At 45.2% G+C, this 12,938-nt stretch overlaps 1 protein-coding gene across 3 annotated transcripts in view; it reads left to right on the top strand.

Moving 5' to 3' along the window:
- FAT3 (FAT atypical cadherin 3) overlaps positions 1-10,401 on the top strand; it is a 669,639-nt gene extending 659,238 nt beyond the window's left edge. For 2 of the 3 annotated variants that reach the window (XM_043579957.1, XM_043579960.1), the window contains 4 exons: positions 1,080-1,193; positions 3,488-3,547; positions 4,121-4,156; positions 4,788-10,401. In XM_043579957.1, coding sequence (XP_043435892.1) covers positions 1,080-1,193; positions 3,488-3,547; positions 4,121-4,156; positions 4,788-5,410 — 833 coding nt within the window. In that variant the 3' untranslated portion in view covers positions 5,411-10,401. The remainder of the gene's footprint in view (positions 1-1,079; positions 1,194-3,487; positions 3,548-4,120; positions 4,157-4,787) is intronic. The other variant, XM_043579958.1, reaches the window with a different exon arrangement.
- Positions 10,402-12,938: the final 2,537 nt, after the last annotated feature.

Genomic DNA, 12,938 nt, shown 5'->3' with positions numbered 1-12,938 from the left:
TTCAGCGTCTGACAGCAGGTGTGGAGCCCCAGTGCCCGATACTGACATCACCGTTTGTGGAAGAAACAGTGATTTCTGCACTCACAAAGAGGGACAACTGCTCCCTCAATCACAAGTCACCGTCTCTTCTTCCCATCGTGTTACGCGATGATTTGAAGGTTTTCCTGGTGACCATTTTTCCTCCACTCGCTTCATAACGTGACAGCTTTATTTACAGAATCTACCTCAGGCCAAAACTCACATTTCCCCCCGAAGTATTGTTGTGTTTTTATTGAGTAGATTCCCTTCTTTGTTAAGCAAGGCAGGGTTAGCCAGCGAGACAATCTCTAGGCGACTAATTCATTTTTTACTTGACAACTTCAAAATATGGGTTGTTTTTATTGCTTCCTTTAGTCCATCAAATAAGAAAATAGCCCTGTAGTGTGTGTGTGTGTGTGTGTGTGTGTGTGTGTGTGTTGTTCAGGCTGTCTTTGCATAGCCAAAAGGAGGAAGTGTGTAGATAAGAGCATGTCCACACTGCTGGCTGCCCCTCTACCACACACAGTGCAGAACCACCGTCATTCCCAAAACCGATGTGACGCTGCCCTCTAGGAGGCGAAGCTGAGAAAGCCACTTGCTCCCCAGAGATGGAAGTTTGGATGAATGGAATGGCATTCTTGCCTATAAAATATTTATACCCCTATTTTATAAGTAATCTCATTTAACCTGGTGTTGACACCACGTCGGTTCATGTAAATGATTTAAATTAACTCTGAATGGCAAAGAGCAACACAGCCACTTCATCCTGCCTTCAACTCTTCACTTAGTCGCCTCACTTTGAGGAGGGAACAGCCACTTTCAGCTGTCAGCTCTTTGCAAGCTCATTTACCACGGGTTAAGGGTTCCGAATCCATAATGTAAATCACTTGATTGACAGACCTTTGCCCCCAGTGGCACAATCAGTTTTCTATTGTGGAGCTAAATTATTTTCTCGAAGCAAATGAAAGAGCTCTGAGAAGTGAACTCTGGGGGTGGGAAGGCCAGAAATACGCACAAGGTAACCAGTGTCATTTCTGCTTTCTCTCCGGCTGTCCGCAAAGACAAAGGGGTTGATGATCCGGGAGAAGTGACCTGCTTTGCAGGCAGTAATAAAGGCAGCAACTCTGAAGTTCAGTCTCTCAGCTCCTTCCAGTCAGATTCTGGCGACGACAATGGTAAGCAGTCTGTAGATGTGTTCCCCTAGGTGGGTTCTGCCTTCTGTGTGGGCGGTCAGTGGTGACCCGATCATGGACTCGTGAGCGCGTTCATCAGCGTTTTGGTTGACCCCGCTGTTAGAGGTCATTGCTGAGGGAGGACCTATTGAGCTGCAGCTGTGGGCAGGCCAGGGGTCCATATCAGAGGGTGACAAAATTCCCTGACCTCTGATAATGCATCCTCTGACTTTTTTTTTCATAATGGAGCCACCTCATCCCAGATGACACTCTCTAGAAAACTGTGACTTTTTTTTTTTTTTAATTTTACTACTGGTGATCTCTTCACTCTTCACTGTATATCCAAATTCCCCATCATGAGAAATTAGGAGTAAGACCTCCTTCCCACACACCCTCATTCCATGGAAGTGGCATCCTATTTCACTTGAATTCTCCTGATAATCATCTAGGGTCATGGGTCTTTGGAGTATTTGTGAATACTGTGACTACGGACCAGCTCCTTAGAAAAATGCACATACACCCAATACAACCAATATGTTGCACAAAATTCCATGTGGTGCCTGGACCTCACTGACACTCCAGAGCTGCTACCACTACCTGTTGTGAACTTACATTCACAGAGAGGGTACCACTGGGTTTTCTGAGATGAGGAACCAGCTTTGGAGGATGGCTTGGCCTCTCCGGGCCAGGAGATGAAGCAGAAATGGTCAAAAGGCAGTGAGAGCTCACTATATAGCGGTGAATCAAGAACAATTTCAAATGGTCATCCTCAGAGACAGTTAGCATTACCGTAGCCTACACCTCACTTCATTTTCCCGTAAATAAGCAATTGGCAAAAATGTAATATTTATTAATTAATGTAATCATACAACTCATAAACCCATGCTGAGTTTCTCTTATGTGCTGCACCCTATGCTGGGTATTTTGTACCCAGAAGTACAAGATGAAAACAACATAGTGTTTACCCGCCCTCCCACGCAGGTAAATATAGGAACAGGTGAGCTCCAAGGCTATAGAAGCAATCTTAGAAGTAAAATAGTCTACTTCCATCACCCTCATCCCCAAATGTCTTCCACTCTAATACCCAGCACTCCTTAGAGGTGCAGAAGCCTAGTGTATGTAACTGCTGGGATAACAAACCATAGAACAGTGGATCTCTTCTGACCATCTTCAGAAAGTTAAGGGCACGCCTCCACATCTGTTTGCCTTTATGCTTACTCTTTCCCTCATCCCAACCAGAAGATAAGTTATTGCTGGTTTGCATTTTTTAAATGTTTATTTATTTTTGAGAAAGGGACAGAGCATGAGTTGGGGAGGGGCAGAGAGAGAGAGAGACACACAGAATCCAAAGCAGGCTCCAGGCTCTGAGCTGTCGGCACATGAACCGTGAGGTAATGACCTGAGCCAAAATCAGACGCTTAACCAAACCCAGGGGCCCCTGGTTTGCATTTTAGAGAGAAGCACCCAAGAACATACAGTTTCCAAACTCCAGGAAGAGCTCCAACATGATACCTGGTTGACTATGCTCACGGGCTCTGCTATGTGTTCCCTTAAGCTCACACATTTGGCCTTTCCTGCTTAACATTCTGGGTTGGTCCATACTAAAGGGTGTGGTGTTAGGAATTGTCAACAAGTTAATTTTAAGCAGGATCACCTCTCCACGGGCTGCTGCCGTCAGGTGCTAAATCAACCCGTGCAGATCACAGAATTCCCCTTCCCAGATTCTATCTATTTTGGAGGCCAGACACTGACTTCTGTTCATGCTCCACTGGTAGAAGCTGGGCTCTGGGTTGTTCTAGGCTATCAGTGGCATCATGTAGAGTGTGAAGCCTTCAATCCTGCAAAGGTTGTCCTCCATCACTGGCATTTGGTTTGGAGCAGCATGGCTGACCAACAAATAATTATCCGTGGGAATAGAGAGGTCCTCCCTGGAGAGCCTTTGGGAGTTATTAATGAGAAATTAGCATGAGCTTGCCGAGCCACTGCCTTCCTAGATTGATTTCACTGGGCCATGGGGTGTGAATTTGTGATCCAGCAATCCCTGCCGATCATGCCTTTCAAAGGACTAGCCCCGGATTTGCTGCTGTTTCCCTTGTGTTCCAAGTAGCCCCAGGACTCCCAGATAAAAGTGTCCGCTGGAGCACTGCCTAATGGATGGACTGGGGAGCCTTTGGGTGTTTGCATGCCACGTCTTTGTTGTTGCCATTGTTGTGAAGAGAAGTTCACTTACATCTGAAATACGTGACTAACCTGAAACTGTCCTTCCCTTCCCCCCATCTTCTTTTCCTGGCCACAAGCATCCATTGTGACTGTCATTCAGCTTGTCAACAATGTAGTTGACACTATAGAGAATGAAGGTATTTACTTTTTTCTTCAATAGCATTTCTTTGTGTAGAGTTATCCTTTTGGAAATAGGGCTTCCTTGTTACTTGGATCTAGGGGTGATTTTAATCAGCTGGTAACTGAGGGGACACCGGATGTTTCTTTAGAGATTGGAGTGAATTTTACAATTTTGAAGGAAAAAAAATCTAGTTCATAAGTTTTTAAATAGTTGGGGTAGTCTTTTTTTTTTTTTTTTTTAAATAAAATCCCTTCTAAGAGAAGAGCACCCAATCATCTGGAATCCAGATTGCTACTAAATTCCTTCTTATATTCAACATGTATCCAGTGAGCACCTATTATGAGCTGGAAATACTTAAGGTATCATTCAAAGCTATAATCCTAGAGGGATTGGTTTCAATCAGGTAACTTTTATCAGTGACTTAATACAATTGGGGCCAGGTATAGATGGGATTTATCTTTTTGTTTCCTAAATAACAATGAGGAGAAACAGGAGCGTGTTTTTTTTTTAAGTCATCTAAGATGTTCTGTTTTACCCTCTTCACATGGCTTGGATTACCAGGTTTATCTCTTACTTTGTATTTAAACAGTGTCTGTCATGGATCAAGGACAAAACTACAACCGAGGTGACTCTGCCATGACCCCAGCATCACATTTACTTAATGCCTTTTGAATTGCCAAGTTTGTTCTTACTGTGTCCCTTTGCCTCCGTCTTTCCTGTGTTTCTTTGATCTGAATTTTGCATGTTCCAGGTGTCTTGTGTGCTTGGCATCGGGAGGTGAAAGCCCCTCCAGCATCCCACCCCCAGCCTCCCCACTGCGCGTGCGGTTCATCGATGTGCAGTGCATCTCCCTGCCTTCTGTGGACCACAGTATGGCCCATGTACCCCTCCCTCTGGGAGCATGCTGCCAGCCTCGCTCTGCATTTAGCGTGTGGAAAGGAAGAGGGAATAGAGGGAGGGGGTGCTGGAACTATGTTTCCTCAGCATGCCCTGGCTGGCCGTCCCTTCTGGCATGGCTGAGTGTGAGGCCTTGCAAAACCAGGCACCATCTCTTACAGTCGCCATCCCCTCATTGTCCCAGGGCCAGAGCATGGCTGGTCCCTCATAGAACCCTTGTAAGGAGCATGCACTTGACCCCCGGCATCTCAGGGTCTCTTGGATGTCAATTGCATGTCAGGTCCCCCCTCTGCTCCTTTCCGAGCCCTGCCCCGGCTCCAGACTGGAGGAAATTAACTGTCACCGCTTTTGTCCCACAGCCTACCACTGGGACACCTCTGACTGGATGCCCGGGGCCCGCCTGTCGGACATAGAGGAAGTGCCCAACTATGAGAACCAGGAGGGAGGGTCTGCACACCAGGGCAGCACTCGGGAGTTGGAGAGCGATTACTACCTGGGCGGCTATGACATCGACAGCGAGTACCCACCCCCCCATGAAGAGGAGTTCCTGAATCAGGACCAGCTGCCCCCTCCCCTACCAGAGGATTTCCCAGACCAGTACGAGGCCCTGCCCCCTTCCCAGCCCGTCTCACTGGCCAGCACCCTGAGCCCGGACTGCAGGAGACGGCCTCAGTTCCACCCCAGCCAGTATCTCCCTCCCCACCCATTCCCCAACGACACGGATTTGGTGGGCCCGCCTGCGGCCTGTGAATTCAGTACTTTTGCCGTGAGCATGAACCAGGGCGCAGAGACGGCCGGCCCAGCAGACAGCGTGTCTCTATCCTTGCACAATTCCAGAGGCACCTCGTCCTCGGATGTGTCGGCCAGCTGCGGCTTCGATGATTCCGAAGCAGCCATGAGTGACTACGAGAGCGTGGGCGAGCTCAGCCTCGCCAGCCTGCACATTCCTTTTATGGAGACTCAGCACCAGACCCAGGTGTAGACGGCGGCGGGGCGCCATAGCCCTGTCTGTGGCTGAACCGTGGAAGGAGGCTGGCCGGGCTCGCGTCTCCACGGCCTGCAGCCGGAAAGAAACACATTGTTTGCCGCTGGGAACTTCTTCACAAGTCCTGCTGTCATGGGCAAGCTCCACTCCAGCTGGGCAGAAAGAAAGGCTCCGATTGTTTCTTGGGGGTGATGGAGAGCCTTGCAGTAGGTACCTGCGTTCACAGCCAAGACCGGGCACCGAGTTTCTACAGGGCGAATCAACTCCACCCGTTGGGTTATACAGCCTATCTTGTATGGCTTTGTGCAGTATTTGGGACCTGGAAAGGGTTACGGCAGAGCCGGCAGTATTAACGACTGGCAAGCAGAAAGAGGCATTGTTGCATGTAATTTTGAGCCAATGGGGGGTGGGGGGTTAAAACAGTAGTTATGATGGTCAGAAAAGTTAGTCTCTTAGGCAAAAGAAAAGAGAAACAAATATTAAATAAATAAAAAAAACAGACAAGAAAATGGGCTGAAGCCTTTAAAATCAACTCTATTTTTCTTTAATAAGCTGTCCAATTTTCAGCTATAAAATTAGGTTTGGGTAATATGGTTTGTATGCTTAGTTATTTTTGTTTGTTTGTGTTAAGCATCCAATATAATATAGTTGGGCTTTATGATCTTTGAGAAGGGTATCAGTGGAGGGAAATATGAGGATATGTGGGCTCGCTTTTGTGGGTTGGGGAGAAGGTTAACAGTGTTCACACATTAGAAAGAATGTGATTATCTGTTTTGTGTTTTCCAGAAATATTCCTGGCTCTCGCTACAATTTTAATATTGCTGCAGACATTGGCCTTTGTTCTGAGAATCAGGGAAGAAAAAGAAAAAACAAAAGACAAAAAAACAAACAAAAGGTGTACTTTAGCGCATTGTTCTCTAGAATGAGAGGTATTCAGAGGTTTAAGCAGAATTCAAATTCAGGAGGAAAAAGGGAAACATCCTTTCAAAGTTTTCAGCTGGATAATCACAATTCTTGCTAATGTAGACAAAAATCTAAGTGTTATCCTAAATTGGTAGCATCCTCACTATAAATGCAATTACGTTTGGAAAAGGAGAAAGTAGATTAGCTCTTGTGTACAAATTATAATAGTGCGTGTGTCTGGGCCTATGTACAAATATGTGCTTGCACTCAATAAGGCTGCTCTTGAGGAAAGCTGACGTGAAGAGTTTAGGATACAGATCGTGTTGAACACCCTGCCAGCAAGGCAGGTCTTTCAGTTTCTCCAATCTCTACAATGTCAGAGAAACGCAAAATGCCATATTTTGCTCTGGTTCAGTTAACTTTATTTTGGCACCGCCATTTATATTAACTTAAAACAAAACTGTGCTTTTTAACGAATAATATTTTGTTATCATTTTCCAGAACTAAACTCTTATTTGAAAAATGTGTAATGCTTGATCACACCCTGGGGTTCTCCTCTCTTCTGACACGTGGGCTTGAGCCATATGAGTTTCCAAAATTGACAGGAGAATCATTCCACCAGAAATAGAATAACCCAGTACTCGAAGCTTAAAGTTACCAAGTTGACGGACTTTCCTCTTTCGCTTCAATCGGATTATGGCCACGTGCACAGTGGCCGTGGTAAATAAATGCACATTTGCACTAGCTGCTTCATGAGCAAATCTCTGTGTCCACAGTTTCTGGTGACATATGGCATTGGTGTGTCAATTGTACTGTCCTGAATCCGTGTATCATCCACTCAGACACATCTTTAGTTGCTTCAGTTGTGTTTAGTAGGAGTCAGTGTTGCTGAAGTTCGTTGTAAAAAAAAAAAAAAAAAAAAAATTCCTTTCCATTCCCAAGCTTCCTGAGTACATGAGACACCTCACAGATTCCTCGGCTTTTCTCCTCTTCCCATCTCTTGGTCAGACCTACTCGTGGAAGCATTATCCGCACTGTGGTCTTGAAATAAATGAATTTCACTGAGGCTGCTTTGGAGAATAAAGCCTTTGGTATTTTTCTTATAGAAGAAGCACATTTGCAAGAATCACGGAGAAAACGATGAACTAATGGTCTAGAATAGAATCACCGCTACACTGTTAATAACGCAATGACATAAAAACCATCAAAGTAAAACCAACAATTCATTTCTTGCCCCCAGGAAACATTACAGCGACATTAATGCCGACGGCTCACTACTGCTTACCCAGCATCTCCTCCAGGGAGAATGCCTGACTGACACGGTAATGAAGGAGTAAATAGATCTTAATGCAGTCGTGAAGTCACCCAAGAAAATTGTGCCCACTCTTTGCTCTGGCCTATATAAAATACCTCTTTCTTCAGCATATCTTCCCCTGATTCTCTGCAGCTAAATGTATACCAGACGAGCATGTGTTATGTTGTGATTCATTACCTTTAAACACATGGCATCTTTTCCCTTTGGGGATAACTGGATTTCCCTGTAGGTTACAAAATGGTTTGTAGTTAGGCCAATGTGGAATTAGGTGGGGTGACTGCTGATTCAAAGAGCTGGAAGGGTCCTTAAAATCCGCTTGCCTAACCCCCTTGTTTTATAAAAGAGGAAACATGGCTGGAGAGGCGACGAGACTTGACCGAGCTCACGCAGGAAGTTAAGTAGCTGAACAGGGACTAGAACGCATCATTCTGCCAAGATGCTTTCTATAGAACACTGCTCACCACTAACCTTCCTGGGATATGGTATCTGCCTGCTTCTGTTGACCTCCCACAATCCTGCTTTGGAATACGCTAGAAAAGAGAGTTCATGGAAGCCTTAGGATCTCCTGCTTGCTTGCAGCCCCCCTAGGAAGGATGCAGTTACAGAATTCACACTTTTCTTTGGACATTTATCAAAATGCTGCTTTTACCAAATGAATGTTTTCTAAAGTGAAGCTGGAATGATAATTACAGAATGGAGCTCAGACCAGGCATCAATTATAGTGAAACTTTGATTATAATGTTACCTACTGGATGCATTTTTGTTTTTCTTTTTTCTTCCCCCCTACCAGTCCTGATGTTTGTTCCTGCCCCCTCCACCATGATGAACCACATGGAAAATATGTAAGCCAGGAAATGTCTTTCCCTTTTTTCTAACATGTATGTGCTACCTCCTAGAAGCCATTTTCCATAGCCTGTTGTAGGCACTTTACCTGTATGGCACACATTCTGGTTAGGTTGAAAGCAGCTAATGTCATAGCATTGTCATAGCAGAAGCGATGGGGCTGTAAAAGATGAGTAATGTGCGTGTTCATTTGCTTTCTTCTGCAAGTATTTTGCTGCTGAGTTCCATACCGTGCCAGCTTTCCGTTTACTCACGTCCTGCCCATTCGTGAAATGCCATTGTCGAAGACCCAGTAGTAGCAGTAAGAGCAGGTCAAGTCTATGCATTTGAGGTTTACCCCGTCAGACAATCAGTTTGAAGGCCTGGAAAGGGAATTTATGATGCATTCCTGGAACGTGTCTGGAGCCGCCCTTGGGAGTCACCAGCGCAGACTGGGAAAAAGCCAGTAAAAGATCTATACCACTGGCCAACTCCTACTTCTTCCCACCCCCACCCCACCCACTGCCCCTACTAATGCCGTGTCTACGTAATCAAAGTCAGGGGACTTGAGAAAAGAGATCACCACAGTGAATCGCACAAGATGCAGAACTCACCTCCCTGGGAACGAATTCAGGAAGATGTAGCGTTCGTTTTGCAGGGGCTGTCCAGGTAATTGTCTGGGTTTTCCCCACTTCTGCCCTCCCAGTGCACGGATACTGCTAACGTGGTTAGGCTTTTATGTTTCGTGTTCCTAGTTTCACACCATGAGAAATGGAGGTTCGAAGAGGCCCTACTCCAGAGTCCTCATTTTGTGTGGTCTGTGAGAAGGCGGTTACGTGTTTATGCTGGTTTTTGTCCCGCGACCTTCAACTGCACATTATTCTGGTGGAAATCCACAATGGCTTTAAGCTTCTGGCTGCGTAATTCTAGGGTTTAGAGTCACCATTTGTGGATTTGGCATCAGTTACTAGTTAGCCAGCTGGCTAAGAGGTAGGAAAAGAGTAAGATTTTCTTTCCTTATATAATAATGAAAAGCAATAATTACAAGTATGTAATAATACACAAAGGCCATAATTAGTCTCTTCCAGTGTTGGAGATGCACTGGAGAATCGTACAGTCATTCGAAGCGTGTTGGGACCCATTGGTATGGACCGCAGCACCCTTCCGGCAAACAAATACCTGAATTGCTACCACGTAACAACTCTGAGCCCATACTACTGCATTTGGGGAGGTGACAAACATGTTCAGGAAATGGAAGCAGTTCTTTTTAAGCACTGTATCAGAGAGATTGTCTTGTAAATTTACCTGTTACAAACAGGCTGGTTTGTAAAAGATGTATGTTTTGGTGTTTCAAATGTTTATAAAATTGTATATAATGGTTTCAATTTTCCAGGCTTTTGTAGATACTGTATTTGATGCCTATCAGGATGCTTTAATTTCGGGGGGTCGAATATAATTCTAAGTCACCCATGCTGTTGGTCTGCCACTTTTGAGATAACCACACACACATACACACACACACACACACAGGATTTTAGATTTGCAAATGATGTTTTTTAATCATTTCAAAATGTACTGTAACCTTTCTTTGGTTCTACTGTTTTCATTTAACTTTCTCTGTTTCCAAGAAGATGTTTGTAATTGACATTTTTTAAAACAAATGTGTTTTGCCCAGTTACTAAATACCTGATTTTTACGTCATTTCAAATTCAGATGAAGTATGTCATTTCTTTACATACACACACGCGCACTCCCCTGAACTTGCACACATCACATACCAAACCTTATGCAAAGGGGGGAAGCTAGCACTTCAAGTGAATCTTGTCCCTTACGGAAATGGATTGTTTCTGCATATATTGCTGTTGGCAGTATTCAGTCTTGTGTTCTTTTTCTAAAAAAAAAAAAAAAATTAAAAAAAAAAGAAGAAGAAGAAAGAAAGAAAGAAAAACAAACATCAGCAACAACAAAAAGACGGCCAAAAACAAAAACCACAGAAAAACAACCCAACAGTGTACAGGTTTGTAATTGCCAAAATTTGATGGTTAAAACACGTTTTCAAGTAAAAAAACAAAAAAATGAAACTAGCAATTGTGTTGACCCTTTTTAAGTGCTTCCTTTTATTCGCCTCCAGTTAATTACTCATGTGGAACTTAGTCATATTTTGCAGGGGATGGCGTTTTCTTCAGACACTTCTTATTCCCAGAGAGACTTCCACTGGTTCTGGGGCACATGTGTTGGAGTCCTCTGTAGCAACTCACTGGACACATACCCTGTAGGGATTTCCCTGGTGAGAAAGAACACAGCCCTGGAGGCTTGGAAAACAAGGGCCATTGAGCCCCACCTCTGCAGAAATACCTCCCAAACACCTCCCCACACTTTCTAGACAGCTTCTCCAGTACTTGTCTCCCTAAACAAAAAAGTCAAAAACTTTGGAGCACAATTAGTACTTGAGTTTTCCTCCAAAAAGCTCTTGAAAATTTTCCATACAGAGTAAACATCAAAATATATACAGAAGTTGGGGGATTGGGCAATGAGTTTTTGTTTCTGTTTTGTTTTGTTTTGTTTTGTAGAGCGAGAGACCAGGGGGGACAAGAGTGCATGGGCAGGGGGAGGCACAGAGACAGAGAAAGAAAGAGAGAACGAATCTTAATGAGGCTCCACGCCCAGACCCAGTGCAGAGTCTCTCATGGGGCTCAGTCTCAAACGTGAGATCATGACCTGAGCCAAAATCAAGTCGGATGCTTAACGGACTGAGCCGCCCAGGTGCCCCTACAAATTGATACTTTGAAGAGGAAGTGACATTACAAGAAGTTAGCATGCGAGCAGGAAGGACTCCAGAAGGGGAAGGGCACTCTCTGCCTTGCGTTGGTGGGGCAGGGCTGGGGCCTCCTGGCAGAAGGCCCTGGCTGAACCCCAGCAGCAAAAAGGCCCCTTCCCCAGCCCCAGGGGCTCTCGCTAGATGCTAGAGTGGGTCCTGCCTACGCCTGCAGCAAAGTGCCCACCCCACCCCTACCAGAATCCTGGAGCCACTCTGCAGGGTGGGTCCCAGCTAGGCATCCAGTGTCTCTTTACTGGAAATCCTTACTATGCTGGCAGAGGTAGGTGTCCTGAGATCCTCTGGTTCTTCGTGCACCCCACAGTGGTGCCCAGGAAATACTGAACCACTAACTGGGTAAAAGAAGGGGTGTGGAAGTTTGGTGCACTGGCCACTTCCTCGTTACAAATGCTCCAATCATGGCTGATTTGAAACTACTAAGGTAACGTGAACAGGCTTACAAATTCCCGGGAGGCTAACCAATAGTGGCTGTCACAAGCCAGTATGAGCCAGTCCCAGTTTTTACCTCCTGCTCCCGGACTAGACCATAAGCTTCTTGAGAGCAGAGTCCTGTCTTCACTCTCTTTGTTTCCCAGGTTCCCAGTACAATACTGGCCTTCGCTATTATGTTCTTGCTTGAGAATTTAATCGATGATGTTTCCAGCTGCATCCCCTTGACCTCATAAATCCTCCCTCATTCTGCTGAATTTAGCAACTGCAGTGAGAAGGATTTCAAGACAGACAAGCGTTGAAAATACTCCAGGTCTCCTGTCTTTCAACCCAACAGCACAGTGATATGATCATGACTTGAGCAACAGGAAAATATTCACCTCCTTGCCTTTCATGTGGCTGCCCTTAGCACACGGAGAATCTGTTTACATCTCCATCCATGCCTCAAACAGGACAGAGCAATCCAGACCTGTCAGTTAAGAAATAGCACTGGTCTGTTGGGGAAACGGGAAAAGAAAGACTTTTCATTTCTGTCTTCGTTCTCTGCTGGTTCTTTTTCTGTGCCTGGGTCAGGAGTCCCTAAGACCACTCCCAGTTGTGATGATCCCCAGGACTCAGGACTCAGCATATAGTTGTGCTCACAGCTATGAAATATTGCCAACCAGGGGAGCCCATTAGACAGTCTGCCGGCAGTTTTATTGGAGGTTGATGTCACCTGCAGCCTCTGCCTGGGATTTGCCAAAATTCCAGACTCCGAGAAGGAATGATACTGAAATAGTGGGGGCCCCTCCCAAAGTTCCAATCCCAGACAGCAGCCAAGGGCCAACCTCATAAGAAGGCCTTTCAGACCATAGCATCAGACCTGCCAGTCCCTGCAGAATCCCTGTGAAATTTCTACCACATGGACACTCCTCTGTGATTTGAGCAAGAGTTATCATCACCAATCACTAGCTTTGGATAACTGCTAGTTTGGGTCCACAGCAGGGCAGTTTTCCAACCTAGATCTTCATCTTAAAGCATTTGGCCCATTTCTCAAAATTCTTCCATTTATGTCTCCATTCTTTTTTTTTTTTTTTAAGTAAGCTCCACATGCCCACATGGGGCTCGAACTCATGACCCTAAAATCAAGAGTCACATGCTCTACTGACTAAGCCATCCAGGCACCCCTTGTCTTCATCTTTTTGCTTGTTAAATTCTAATTAATTTTTAGCCAATTATGC

The sequence above is a fragment of the Prionailurus bengalensis genome, chromosome D1 (genome assembly GCF_016509475.1).
Source record: "Prionailurus bengalensis isolate Pbe53 chromosome D1, Fcat_Pben_1.1_paternal_pri, whole genome shotgun sequence".
Taxonomy (NCBI): Eukaryota; Metazoa; Chordata; class Mammalia; order Carnivora; family Felidae; genus Prionailurus; species Prionailurus bengalensis.
Note: the sequence above shows the minus strand (reverse complement) of the source record. Positions and strands in the feature narration are given on the sequence as shown.